Below are 14,665 nucleotides of genomic sequence, written 5' to 3'. Positions count from 1 at the left end.
TTGCCTCTTTATACTACACTGGTGAACTAAATGGAACAAACAGGAAACAGCATCTCCGCGTCCTTCAAATGAAGACATTCTTCTCCAAAGATATATGATAACTGCTTCATGATGATGAATTGATGATTTTAATGCGTGTTGGTATAAAAGCAGGAATGACCGACTGCTTGGTGCTCTTCTCTGTTTGTAGCATGTTCTGTGTTATTTGCTGAAAATCGCCCACTTAAAGCCAGAAAAAGCTCTCTCCCTTCGGATGAGTCTTCTGCTTCCAGAAAAATACTACCACAGCATGCAGAACAAAAATTAAAGCACTCAGTATTTGTACTCACATTGTACTATTCATGTATTAAATGGTTGAATTTACATTAATAATGCATTACTATTATTACTTTATTAACTATTATACATTACTATTACCATCGCATTTGGATTTTTTCTGCAGCAGCTCCTTACAGGTTGAAACAAAGACAATAAAACGAATTCATACACTGTAGCAGGCATTTCACCATTAAACCTTGTATGTCCAAAGACCGTCATGGAAGTGGAGGAAAAGCTAGAACAGAGATGTTGACCCTGTTAGTCACTCTGTGTGTGTATTTTGTAACTTTTACACTGCAGTGAATATTGTACGTTTGCCTGTGTTTGAAATCATCTAATGGACTGCACATGCATGCGTGCGTTTTTGTGCGTGCACGTTTAATTGTCCAAGAGTGAGGTAGATTAGTTGTCGTGAAAAATAATAAAAAAAAAAACCCCTTCAGTCAATGTGTGTGATTTTGTGTAAGTCTTGTGGTTGTGTATACATACTTATGTGTGTCTCTGGAACATTTTGACTGCCTGTTTTGTGGAAAGGCTTCATTTATTAACTCTCATTGCTGCTCATTTTAATGGACCAAAGGGGGAAAAAATAGGCAGAGGGGGAGGACTGCAGCCTTTTAACGCCAAGCACTTTGTGCGTGATAAGACTCACATGCATGTAGACACACGATTCAGAAAACGTCTTTGAAATTCTTCGGGTGGTTGCACCTTTGTCTAATGTTTTCGTGCATCAGTAATTACTCATGATACATCTCAAGTGTCCTTTGTGTATGCTGGCTGAAGAACGAAGTACAAGAATTGAAGTAGAAGCGGCCCATTTTCAAAATTGAACCAAGCATTGATTTTGAATAAAAACTTTATCAACATAAGAGCTATGGATTTGTCGAGTCAGACTCTTGCTGCTGAAAATATGAAATGGATGATGACGTTGAATAAAAGATTAGGCTGGTTTTGTTGTGTCATTTTGATTGAATCTGCCAGAACATTTTGTTGGAGCACGGTGTCTGACATCTTCATGTAATAAAGCAGTGAGAGATTTATGGACTGAGTGAAATCAATGGTGTTTCGTAGTTTTATCATCTGCTCTGCAGTATAACTATAATAGAGCCTTGACATGTACACTATTTCCTGCGTTTTCCAAAATTAAAAGCTTGAAGACATCTGCCAGACTTTTTTTTCCCATCTCAATCTTAGAGGAGTTGATTCACTTCCTGCTTGCCTCTCATTTCCCTGGAGGTGATTGGGTGGCAGGTTAATTTCAGGGCTCTTATAATTCAACTTTGGTGGAATTTAGCAGGCGACTGACATATGGAAGTCACTTTGCATCATAATCATCAGCCTGAAAATGACATCCACACAGCTCAAATGGTGCGGGTGTATGCCCTGTCATAAGACGTGCACCCCTCCTCTGTCCTTGGGCTGAAACGAGCCATTTATGTGAGGAAGCAGAAAAGGAACGAACTTCAAAAGGAGGAGCAGAAAAAACGGCAAGAATAGTGACAGAAAATCTTGAAGAGGGCCGGATGAGAAAAAGACACGGGTTTTCCTCACTTTCAGAAGAAAATCCTTTCATTGGCATGATAGGCTAAAGGACACTCAGTGTTTTGTGACATACTTCACAAAATGTAAATCTGCAAAGTTGTTTCAAATGCCTCAAAATCAACTGAGTTACTTTACACACACATGCACGCACTTGCAAGCCAGCTCTAATGACTTTTACAATTAGCAGCAGGTCTGAGTGTGTTGGGCTCATGTCTCAGTGCCACAGCCGATCAATAAATCGTCCAGATAAATGATCCTGAGCCGCTGAGGGAACGAAAGGCAACAGCTCAGATTAATAGGCGGCCGCCACCACAGTGGCATCAGCAGCCCTGATGTTTTACAGAATAGTCCATTTAGTTCCATCATTGTGACATTGTCTTACATGATAGGTGTAGAGCTGCTGCTCCTCTCTCCTTAGCATCAAAACATCTGTGTCTCTTTGTTGAGGAATAAAATCCGCATATTATACAACGCATGTATTGCGACCACAACAGCAAAATGTACACTTGTTGCTGTTTGGCATGTTGTGTTGGAATAAGAGCCGAACAGATGCTGGATTTCTGAGGGTGACATCAGTATCGACATGTGAGGGATTAATTACTATATATTGGCCCCCGAAGGTCCCTTACATGCATATGGCCACGTATTTAACGTGATCAGTGAGGCAGACAGGGTTTCAAACATAACTGAAAAACCAATCTCTTCGGTTTGGGGGACCCAGGGAGGGCAACATGAACCAGAAACTTAGTCAGCACAGACAGTTTGTGGGGAGCAAAGAGAATTTCTTACTGAGAAAGTGAGAGTAAATTTACTTGCAGCCAGTTTTCCCTTTTCTCACTTTTTTATGTGGAAAAAACAGATTATATTATGTAGTATTTTATTACGTTTAAAACCTGTGTGCAATATGAGGTGTGTAGGTTTCATGGAGAGTGCCGTGATGCTACAACTGCAGATACCAAGCTGATAGTTTTCTGAGAAACTAATGTGATGTTCCCGTGTCATTGCTTTGCAAGACCTAACACAAGAATGAAACCTGACTGCTGTTTACATGTGTCATCATAACAAAACTCAGAGCGAGTCAGCTATAAAAGAGAGGGAGAGAGACAAATGGGTCATCCGGAAAATGTCAGAGGCAACCTTTTAATGTCACTGATGCTATTCTCAGCTTCATAAATCTCCTAAACAAGTCATGACTGCTTCTGCCTAACCCCATTTTTAAAGAAAATTGGCAGAAGCCATGTTATCCTCTGGGAGATTAAAAAAAAAAGAAAAAAGCTGGTGAAGGTCCTCAGTACTGGGAAATTGTCTTCTCCGATATTCACAACTAACAGCAATAACAAATGAGGAGAGAAAGGAAAGAGTTATAGACTAAACCATAGACTCATCACAACCACTGACAAGGCATTATAAAGCACTGAAAATCACTGAGTGTATCAGAAGAAGGAATTGAGAAAAAAATGTGGCTAATCTTATGTGTTGGAATGGTCAATGTAAATGTTCAGACTTTTGTCCCACACTTAATAGTGTGCAATAACCTGCTTGTGAAAAATTACAGCAGGCTCCTCAGGAATGTCCGAAGACTGAATGATTTGATTCCCTGCAGCATTCATCAAGTTGATTTTATGACTTTTAAAAAACACAATTGAAGTATAATGGAGAACTACGTGGGACCAAATCTTATTTTTGAAAATATATTTGTACTTTTGTTTTTAACATGCAAGAGCCTGCCAGGAAAGTCACTCTTGTTTGGAGTGAGCCTTTATGATCATCTTGAAGATGCTGATTATTGTATTGCAATACGCAGAACTTTAGATTTAGCTCTTTCATTGGGAGCTTCTCAGGCAGGAAACAATGTTGCCCTCTAGTGAAGTAAGTCCGGTAGTGATCAGGGCTAAAACATCTGCAACAGCCTTTAACATTTATACTATAAGTGCCTAAAACAATGGAATATATAACAAATATCTAGAGGTATCTAGTTCATCAGCTTTCTAACAATCTACTTTCACATTCCTGGCAGTTCTCAAAATGGCAGACTTCCTTTTGCTAGCTGTGTGAAACCAGGTCTGAAGAATTTGACAGAACATACAACACATTGCACTGGCTCACTGGAATGAAGTCAAAGAGAAAAGAATGAATCTGAAAACAGTATGGCTGAAACTGAGCCTTTTGATAAATAGAATGGCCTATGAAACATGAGAACGTCACAAATTCTCCTCTATACTCAAATGTCTTGCCTGACCAAAACCCAAAGGCATCCACAAAATGTTTGTATTTACCCCTTCTCACGGTAAAGTGAAACCCATATGCAACTCAAGTTACACCCTTTCACTGACCAACACTACAAGCGTGCAACTCCATAAATAAAGAACCACAGAAACAAAGGGAATATTTTATAAAACATCTATTAACAATATCAAATACGTTGGGAACATTTAAAGACCTCTTGAAGATCAACATTTATTACAAAAAAAAAAAAAAAAAGATTTAGACAAGACTTTAAAAATGTAATATACTTAATAAAAATTTACATAAATTCCATTCATTAAAACATTAAAAGTTTACTATTAAAGCTTAATAGGTTTGTTTTCTTTTTTGGCAACAGACTTGCTTGTCGCTGACAGACGGCAATAGTTTTTGCCAGATAACACATTTCGGTTGATTGTACAATCGTGGTAACAAGTGCTTCAGTCGGTTCATTCAGATGAGCAGAGCTGGCTACCGTATTTAACAAAGTTTTATTGCCAGACTGCGCACAAAGAAGCCACCTCCAGAGCGTCATTGTTCCAGGCTACCGGAAACGCTGCCACTGCAGAGACAGATGACCTGCTCAGCCAGTGATCAAAGCCGCTGTCACAGGCGCCTGATGTTCCTCTTGCTGCGAGCGCTCCCTGGTATGATTGATGGTGTCCTGGAGGTGTGGAACTGAGATCTGGGCTGCACAGTGCGGCAGGGGGCCGAACCGTGGAAGGCCTCTTGGCAGTTGGTACAGAAGTCGAACCCACAGTTAAGGCGTTTGCATGTAGCCCTCTGGATCTCAGCTGAATATGTGGCTGGTGAGCCACAGCGTTTACAGGAGCGCAGAGACTCGTGCTGCTTCAGACTGCTGGAGGCCTAAACACAAGAACAAAGTAGGTGAGAAAGGGCATATTTGGGGACATTAAAGCTGAATTCTGAAGATCAAAACGCAATCCATTTTTCATTGCTTAAGATCCTCTGATTTGACCATTGTATGGAGGAGCACCCGCACCATTTTCCAACTTTATACCAGGATTGTAGTGATCAGTTAATGGACCAACAGTCAAATCCATACATTTGCTGCCATTTCAATGTGTTTCAAGTTAGATACCGACTTTTATACTCAAACACTCACCTGTAGAAATTCTTCAAAGTGTGTGCACCGGGATTTGGGTGCGCTTTCCTTTGGAGAGGGGGCTGTCTGTCCAATCTTAGAGCTGAGAGGGGAAGAGGGGGAACAGGATGATGAAGCCATGGGCTGCATGCAGGACAGCACCACTCTGGAAACAGCCACATCTCTTGTTAGACCACAACTCCTTTGTCTCAAAGAGCGACCGGACTCCTTTAGGAAAACAGACAGAAAAGGGGAGTGTAAGAAAAACACATCATGTTTCTGACAAATATTTGGTATTTGAGTTTCTGAACCTAACATACAAACTCTGTTCAAATACTATAAATATGGTCGGAGACAGCAACCGACTTCTGTGCATGTGCTACCAAGCTACATTCTCATTGAGCTCTAATTTTTAAGTAAGGATGCTGGTAATGGTTTGTGTTTCCTCACCCCAAGTACCTCCTCAGCTTGATCACACCTCTTCTGAGCCATCGTATCCTCACAGATGATCTTCCTCCACGTCTTGCTCACTTTCTTACAGCTGATGTGAGGAAAGGCAAATGTATGATTAATATAGATGGGGGAGAAAAAAAAAAAACAAAACAAAACTTATACACAGTTACGGCTTCTGCCTAGCACCCTTTCAATAGGTCCAAGTTCAAAGAAGACTGCCTGTTTCAATACAAATACACACACACAAACCTGGTGTATGCTGACGTTACCTGATAGAACAGAAACCTGAAGCTGAGCAACAGAAATAGCACTTATCTTGTGTTGAATCAGATTTTTTTAATTCCCTTCCACCTACATCAGCTGCAAAGTGCTATCTGTCTTCTACTTCATTCTTACTAAAATGTGGCCCCTTTATGTCTTAAGTTAAATAAAAATTGCATATTGACCTTTACTTTATGAAGGCTTTCGACACATGGTGAAGCTAGTTTACCTGATTAGGTCCATGTCTCCCAGCAGAGTCAGGACTTTGGTCAGAATGATCTTCATGTTCCTGGATAGCAGCGATGCAAACATGTCAACGTACTCCTGACCCATCTGGCCCCCAATCACCCGATCCAAATGATAGTGCTCTGCTACCTCTGCAACGATGCTCCAGTCATACCTGTGACAGGGAAAACAGGTGTAATGTACCAACTTAAGCATTTTATTTTTAGTTTGGATGTTGTGATGTCCCATAGATGGGACGTTTTGGCTGTAAGAATATTATCCTACCTTTTACTCTTCTGATAGTTCTTGGCAAGCTTTTGACACACAGCTTTCTGAAAGTCCACTATAGGCAATATGGCGTCCCTGTGATCATCAGAGGGGGTGGACACGACTGTCCTCCTTGTGGGACGAGCCACAGGAGTAGAAGCTGCCACCAGAGACAGCGGACGGTTGAAACTTATCCTTCCCTTGCATTTGGAGGGGGAGGTATTTGGGGAAATTTCTTCTTCCCTGTGTGTAGAAGAAAGCAACTGGGCTGTTGCCAGTTTGTCCTGAACATGGCCATCCTCTTCATTTTTAGGGTGGTCCTCAATTTGACTGTTATGCAGAGATAGGTAGCCACTGTCCTCAAAGCCTTCATCCAGAGTCCTGTCATGCTCCCTGCTGCTGCTGTTTTCCTTATTGTGAACTTCTCTGGTGTTGTTGTTCAAAGACAATAGCACTTTGGCAACTCCTCTAGGTGGACACAGAGGTTTGATGGGGATGGGCTCTTTGACCGGTGAAGCTTTGAGGTGAAGCACCCTGGGCTGTGCAGCAGCCATTTTAGAAGAAGTTTTCTCCATCTTGTTGGCCTGTGCAGGCTCAAAACGAGGGCATTTCATTGTGGCTTGTTCAGACTGAAACATGCACAGTGAGCTGTATGCAGATTCCTGGACAGAGCAGACAGAGCAGGAGATCACGTTAAAATGTGCATGCTGAGTGGGACTGTCAAGATGGCCTCTCCCCTGGATGCTAACTTCGCTACCTCTCAAATCAAAGTTAATTTCTACGTTTCCAGTCATGACTATAGGACTACGATGCACCTACTGCTGTAAACCTCTTGAAATGATCTCTGAATAAGAGTCAGAAAATGTACCGCCGAATACTTTTTACAAGCCAAATGGTTGGTTTTGGCGCGATGTGGATTTGGCGGAAAGGTACCGGCGGTGACGTGCACATACTCATAGACTATCCTTATTAAATGCTCGTTAATGGTGTAAAGACAAACGTGCTTTGGTCGTGCAACTTTTGATTTATCATTAACAGGTAAACGTTCAGAGCCAGATTGCACTGTATCTCCCAACCTCCGTTTTTCGCGCTAACGGTGGAGTGCGTGTGAGCAGTTCGCAAGTCTCGCCCAGCTCTGGTGTAACTCAAACGGTCGGTACCGAATACATTCAGAAGTCAATCTCAATCTGTGGCCACATTGTTAGTAGGCGTTTGACCCATCTCGCTTCTCGACAGGCCAATCGAGCCGTAACCTGGCACCTAACATTTTGCTCCTGCTAGCTAGTGACGATTGCGTCATTACGGGGTAAATCCGAGTGTATCACACGTTGAGACATTGAAGCCTCTCACCTGTCGTCGGCAGTTTTGATATCCCAAACACACTCCAGCTTCTGTCTCTGTGCCCGCTGTGTGACCGGAGCTCCGCTGAAATTAAATGCACCGACTGAAAGTCCGCCAGTCTTTGCTGCGTATTTGAAATCGGTGCGCAAAAGGCGCAAGCCAATCACAGCGAGGCAGAGGGGGGGTCCCTTTAAACCATTGACCAATGGAAGCTGAGAGTTTCACACGTACACTGACGTCATCACGCCGTTGACGTATCCTACTTGTTTTTCCGCCTTTTGCTTTGTCCCACTCAGAGATGATGCCGGCCGCGCAACAGTCAGCCACAGCTAAAATGCTGAAATACATTAAACTACCAACAATCTACCGAATTTAACGTTAGAGGCCATTTTTTGAAAGGCAGAATTATTATGGAGGCAGACCTCGGGAATCCCTCACACATGAAAATAAACTTTATATAAATCAATTTCGGCAGGGGAATCATGATAAATCTCGACAAGTGGTTTTAAATGTGAAATGTACTTTCACATCCAGTCTGTTTTTACAGTGCAGCTTTAAAATGGCACACCACTCACTGTTCATTGCTTTTATGTCCTTTTACATTGATGCAAATGTTGTATATAGATTATGACCAAATATTTCTTCCTCTTCTTTAGTTGACTGAAAAGGCTGAAAGATAAAATGCAGCTTTGATGCTGATTTCCTATGTGATGTATAACAACCTAGAGAGGAAATGATGAGTATTGTCCTTCTTCAAGTCACATGAAATTGTGAAGCAGAAACTAGAATCCAATAAGATCCATTAGCCCCGTTTTTGTGATTTTGCATGGACAACACAATGCATGAGCAAAGCAAAATTCTCAATCTCAATTCTGTCATTTTTTCTGTTAGGGTGAAAAGAAAAATTTAAAAGACTAGTCTCTCACAGTTTAGCTCACACCCCTGGCTGGAATGTGTGAAGTGGTGGCCCTTTCATTGAAACCAAACTGGGGAGAGTTGGGGGATGTGATGGACTTGTTATCTTGTTGTCTAACACTTTTAGAGTGCTGCAACCCTTCCAACTTTTAACTTTAACTGTGTATGTTTTGTGCATTAAAAGCAAATGCACAGGGAGAGAAATCCAAGTCTAACTTAATTTAAAGAGCACCTTTAAATTAAGTTGGGTTAAAGTGTTAAATGTAAGGCACAGTAGGAGACATTTATGTAGATCTTATAGGGAGATGGGAGAACTATTTTAGGTCAGAAGAAGAGTGACGCTATGTGGGGGGCAACACCTTTGGAGCACCAATCCTGACATCTTTGCATGAAGTGCATAATGCTAATTAAATGATGGTCCAATTGTCAACCCTATTTTCAATTCAATGTTCAATTTATACATCTTCACAGTCAGTTTCATTACAACAACAACACAGGACTGACGGAGCAAGTCATTTCGCCTGAAAGCCTTACTTTTACTGTCATTTAGTTTGTAATGATTTATATTATTTACCCTATCCATAACCACAAAATATCAGCTAAAACGACTGGGGCTCTGTATGATTTCTTTTGGAAATAGAGTTTAAATAATTTTATAATTTATCTCAATTGAAATTATGTGCTTATGTGCTTTGTATTGCCCAAACCAGAACAGAAAAGAAAAGAGGCATTAAGGGAAAAGTTTTTCCTGAAAGAAAGACTGCAAAATACGACAGGAGGTGGCGATGAGGCTCCACATGGCTGCAGTTTGCTATTACACGAAGAAGAGATTGTTTCCACTACGCATGCGTGGGATGTCCAACATGTCTGCCCCCTTCAACAAGGTGCAAAAAGAGCAATATTTTTTACCAAACCCTCACAGCCTCTGGTTAGACGGTCATTAGATCTTTTATATCTGAAAACAGTTTCCGAGAAAAAACGAATCGATGTTCCCGATGAGAGGAAAGTGGGACTTCCAGCTCTTTATCGTTTGAATTAAAGGAAAATCAGGGTGTAGATTGTACCAGTGAGTAGTTCATTTTTCTCGTATGTTCTTATTATGTCTTTTGAAAGCTAGCCTGTAATTGGGACTAGTCTGTTTTAGATCACAGATTTTTTTTTTAATTCAACTTAGTGGTGCTGATCAGTGTACCTTCTTGTGTTTACTGGCCGACAATCGATTGCCATATTGTTAATTTCTTTAAAACAATTATTGAAGGCTTGCTTTAGCTTCTGAATACGATATGCTAATTGAGTTATAGTGGCACCTACCTTTGTGAGAATTAAGAACAAGTAAAATCATGAAACGCTTCACATTATAATCAAATTTGGCCCTAAACTTCTTCCCGTAAAGGACAGCAGCATGGCCCTATAAGTGCGTGTTGGTAATGCAGTAAATCCTCTTTGCTGACATGACGGCTTACAGAAGAGCTGCCACTCTTCTGCCCGCAGCACAAGGGGCTTTCTTTAGTAAGCTCATACTGCCTTTTCAAAAATCAACAAATGCCATCAGCCAAACTGTTCGATTTCAGAGCCACCATGGCAAAACTAGTAGGGCTCTTCACACTAGTGCACAGTTACTGGTGACCAAATTACTGTCAGTGGATGAGCTTTTTGCCAGACACTCTCTGCAGGAGTACCTGAAGAGGATGGAGACAGAGTACAGTGAATGTTTGAGAATAGTCAACAGCAGTGTGATGGAGACAAAGTGCAGCGAGGACGAACTGAAGACAAAGAGGAGCCAGGTGTCCCTGCTGACTCCACTTATCCAGTGCATCAGAGAGCTGGACACCAAATACAAAGATATGGCTGAGACTGAGATGCTCCTGAAAGGTGAGACTGCTGCTGCTGAAGCACATATCGAAAAACTACAAAAGCAAGTAGAGCAACATAATGTCCAGTTTGGCAACAACAAAAAAAGAGAAATTGTGTAAAATAAATGTGTGATCCTATATTGCTATATAGATATTCACACAAATACCACCATAAACACCAAAAATTCACTGGTTTGTTTAAAGTAACTCAATAGAAGTAACTGTTTTACTCAATCCAGTCAACCTGTCTACCCATGACATTATCCTTTCCTGTATATTTATGCTTTTCCTGTAAGATGAAGACCCAGCCCTGCGAGAACTGGCAGAGCTGGAACAAGAAGCCTGTTTGCACAATATTCAGAACCTTAGACAAAAGGTAGGACTGTGACAATTCAGCTTTGTAACAACATAGCACACTCCTGTTGTCTATTGTTAGGCCATGAGCTAAAGGAAGAGGCTTCCATTTGCTGTTTAGGTCTAATCAAACTGCTTCACCAATCAGATTCTGGATCTATTGATCCCAGAAGAGGAGGTCGACCTGAGTGACCTGATCCTTGAGGTCACAGCTGGTGTTGGGGGACAGGAGGCCATGCTGTTTACTGCTGAGGTCTGAGATTACCTATTTGCATCATTGATTTAAAAATATCAGATTGATTATTTAGAGGAGGAACGATAATTAAATTTTATATTGAGTTGGGCAAAATCAAAATTTAAGGCCTGTGAAGTTGTAAGACACCAACATTCTTTTTAGGGTATTAGGAAATTTCCTTATTTTCAAAAATTTCATATGATTTTGCATCGGGACAATACCATGAATAAAAAGCAGGACTCATGATAAACACAAAAACAACAGTATCTATTTGCTTGATGACTTATTTTTTCCTCTCCTCTGAAGGTATTTGACATGTACCAGGGCTTCGCACAGCATCATGGCTGGTCCTTTGACATCCTGGAGCACATGACCAGCGAGATAGGTCAGTCGTGGTTGTGGAAGAGCACACCTTTTTCTGAATAAATAAAAATAAAAAATGAACGAATGAAATTAGAATAATGTTAAGACAAAAAAGCATAAATCCTCTCATTCAAGAAACTGAGATCATCAATTGTTTTTGTTTGAAATATGACTTCATCAATTAATCAACTGTACTAGTAGAGACAAAATATTTTATTTGGCTATTGCTTTTCTGTCAACGAATAGTTTTAGCTGCCCTAGATTGAAAGTAGGGATGAGTGGATAGTAGTGTGTCATCAAAAAACATCCTCCTTTCTCTGTACAGCCAAAACTGGAATAACTGAATACTAACACAAGGAGGAGTCTTTGCTTTGCTGCAGATGTGCAGGGTGATCTTCGAAGTGGACGATTCTCTTGAGCAAACTATAAATGTCCAAAATATATTTAAATTCTAAGAACTACTTAATGTGAATTTAGTTCCCATTTTTTGAGTTAGAATTTTAACATAAGTGTGTCTTGTTTCTGGCAGTTTGCAGTTGGACCATAAAGAGTCATACTGATTGTCATTGTACCATTGGTGCTTATTTCTTGCCTACCACTAGGTGGACTGCGCCATGCCTCAGCCAGCATCAGCGGCCAACAAAGCTACAAGAGGATGAAGTTTGAGGCTGGAGTTCATCGAGTGCAAAGGGTTCCCAAAACTGAAAAACAGAGCCGAATGCACACCAGCACCATGACTGTGGCTGTACTGCCCCAACCCACTGAGGTATCCAAACATAAGAAACAACTTTTTATTGATAAATTAAAAAGCACTGCTATTTCTTACAATGATATATTTTCTGTGTAAATGTGACATGGGATATCAGTTATTAGAAGTAAGGGGCTAATTTAATATCACATATATTGAAAAAATGAATTTGTCGAGAGAGGAGGAGTTAAGCGAAGGCATCTGTAAGTCATACAAAAACAGTGTTGTTTTGTTTGCATTTATTGCATTATAATGGAAGTTATAGAAAAAATAAAATCAAAATTTGAAACACTTTCTTCATCTTCCATCTTTTATTTAACATCATTTTACTATACAGATGCAATGATGAAGAGCAGTTTTGCTCTACATTTACAAATACGTAAATAATGACCTTTTGTGTTTTTCCGTCAGATCTCGTTCACTATAAACCCAAAGGACCTGAGGATAGATACTAAGAGAGCAAGTGGAGCTGGAGGGCAGCATGTCAACACCACAGACAGTGCGGTCAGAATAGTCCACCTCCCTACAGGTAGACCTGCAAGCACCTTGTGTTGTATTAAATAAATAATTTCATTCCCCAAATGGGAAACAAATAAACAAAGAAAAAAATGTATTGACTAATTATAACATCTCTATCATATATTGAAAACATTTGCTTTCCTGATATTTATTTATTTAAGAGCAAAACTGTGTCTGAGTTGTCTTTATTGTTTTAAGACTGTAAGACAGGTGCTCCTTCAGAAAATGAGATTCTGTTACTGAAATTAGTTCAGTGACATGCATAACAATCAAAAGTTAAAGTAAATATTTCAGTGTCTTTCTCTTAAAGCTCCATAAGTCTGTTTCTGTCAAACATCAAACATTGATGGCCAAAATGACAATAACAAATTATATTCAGCTGTTTTTAACAATCACAACTCATGTCCGTCCTCTGGCTGTGTCTTGATTTGACGTGATTAGACCTTGTAAACAGTGACCCATCAACTGTAATGAGATTTTGATAAACTCTGAATGACGCACGTCTCTGCTGAGTCTTGCCCACTTTAAACAAGGAGGAACAGAGGGAAAAAAAAACAAAAAAACCCACCAACACCAAAATATGTCATGTCATAAACCAAACTTACATTTTTAGTGGACCTCTTTACACAAAAATCACTTGATTGAAAAAATATGTAGACATTGAGAATCATACTTCTGTTTGTTTGTTAGGGGTTGTTGCAGAGTGCCAGCAGGAACGCTCTCAACTGAAGAACAGGGAAAAAGCCATGAAGGCTTTGAGAGCAAAACTGTACAGCATGAAGCTGGAAGAGGAAACCAGCAAACGCTATAACCAGCGTAAAGTACAGGTGTGATACACGGAAGCCCAGATAATATATTCTACTTCTACAGGTTTGACAAATGAGGATTGGTACATTTGGTATTAAAGGATGAAGTCAAGGATCTTGACTAATTAAATAAAGTGAAATTAAAAAGTTAACCAAGTGAATGAACAAATTCTAGCACAAATGTTTGACTGTCCAATTAAAAAAATAAGTATTAAAATTTACTGTGAGTGAAGTACATCATGATATAAAGAATCCACATATGATTAACATGAACAATATTGAAAGGTTGAGTGAGAAAAATTAGTTTTTATGTTTTTACCCATATCGCCCTCTCCACCTGTACCTCTTTCAGATTGGCGATAAAGGCAGATCAGAGAAGATTCGGACGTACAACTTTGCCCAGGACCGCATAACAGACCACCGCATTGGCCTGACAGTTCATGACGTCAAGAGCTTTATGCTGGGGGAGGACCTGCTGGATGAGATGAATACTTCGCTGCAGGAGTTCTCCAACCAGGAGGTGCTCATGGAGCTGCTGGAAGAGAATGGCTAGGATGAGTCCTGAGGAGAATACTTTTTGTGGGAAGGATCTTGCTCCTTAATGTATTTCACCATCATGCTGAACATTGGAATATACTGTACTGAAAGTACCATGATGGCAATCAAGTATTGTTATTTCCCTAACCCTAACCCTATCCAAAGTGGCAAATATATTTATTATCTACGTCTACATTGACAGTAATAAAAATGTAAAAGTGTTTTGCAGGCTCAGCTGGAAAAGTTATGCTCACACATAGAAGTGTCCAGTAAAGCAAAATATGAACGAACTGTATAGTTTTGAACATAGTAAAAAAACATTTATCTGATTCCATTTTACAGAGTAAACAAACATAATGGATTAATATTAATTATATATAATATAAATTTTCATTAAGATTAACATCCACAGAAGTAAATCAATTAGGAACAGCTTGCTTTTCATCAGCAGCAACAGGATAATAATGATGACCACATATGACGCATTTTACTGTCACTGCCGTAACAAAGTAGGACTTCGCAAGTAACACCACTGGTGCTTTCACTGGAAGGTGTCTGAGTACTTGTTTCATTACAGAA

At 40.1% G+C, this 14,665-nt stretch overlaps 2 protein-coding genes across 6 annotated transcripts; one reads left to right on the top strand and one right to left on the bottom strand.

Annotated features, from left to right (window-relative positions):
• Positions 1–4,357: 4,357 nt before the first annotated feature.
• Positions 4,358–7,872, bottom strand: fbxo5 (F-box protein 5). 3 transcript variants are annotated; one of them, XM_029521542.1, is made up of 6 exons: positions 7,766–7,872; positions 6,434–7,077; positions 6,153–6,323; positions 5,669–5,750; positions 5,231–5,437; positions 4,358–4,971 (listed from the first exon to the last, which is right to left on the bottom strand). In XM_029521542.1, exons 2-6 carry the CDS (start codon positions 7,051–7,053, stop codon positions 4,711–4,713), a joined length of 1,341 nt encoding a protein of 446 aa, XP_029377402.1. In that variant the 5' UTR covers positions 7,054–7,077; positions 7,766–7,872; the 3' UTR covers positions 4,358–4,710. The 3 variants fall into 3 exon arrangements, with proteins under 3 accessions (XP_029377402.1, XP_029377401.1, XP_029377400.1); XM_029521540.1 differs by having other exon boundaries at positions 4,711–4,971; positions 5,660–5,750; XM_029521541.1 differs by lacking the exon at positions 7,766–7,872 and having other exon boundaries at positions 5,660–5,750; positions 6,434–7,053.
• A 1,663-nt stretch (positions 7,873–9,535) lies between these two features.
• Positions 9,536–14,480, top strand: mtrf1l (mitochondrial translational release factor 1-like). Of its 3 annotated transcripts, none has more exons than XM_029520432.1 (8): positions 9,536–10,543; positions 10,827–10,900; positions 11,027–11,131; positions 11,420–11,498; positions 12,079–12,242; positions 12,636–12,753; positions 13,434–13,570; positions 13,902–14,480. In XM_029520432.1, the coding sequence occupies exons 1-8, from the start codon at positions 10,123–10,125 to the stop codon at positions 14,100–14,102; spliced, it is 1,299 nt and encodes a 432-aa protein (XP_029376292.1). In that variant the 5' UTR covers positions 9,536–10,122; the 3' UTR covers positions 14,103–14,480. The 3 variants fall into 3 exon arrangements, with proteins under 3 accessions (XP_029376292.1, XP_029376291.1, XP_029376293.1); XM_029520431.1 differs by having other exon boundaries at positions 10,821–10,900; positions 13,902–14,479; XM_029520433.1 differs by having other exon boundaries at positions 10,491–10,543; positions 10,821–10,900; positions 11,000–11,131.
• Positions 14,481–14,665: the final 185 nt, after the last annotated feature.

Source organism: Echeneis naucrates, chromosome 15 (assembly GCF_900963305.1).
Source record: "Echeneis naucrates chromosome 15, fEcheNa1.1, whole genome shotgun sequence".
Lineage (NCBI taxonomy): Eukaryota > Metazoa > Chordata > Actinopteri > Carangiformes > Echeneidae > Echeneis > Echeneis naucrates.
Note: the sequence above shows the minus strand (reverse complement) of the source record. Positions and strands in the feature narration are given on the sequence as shown.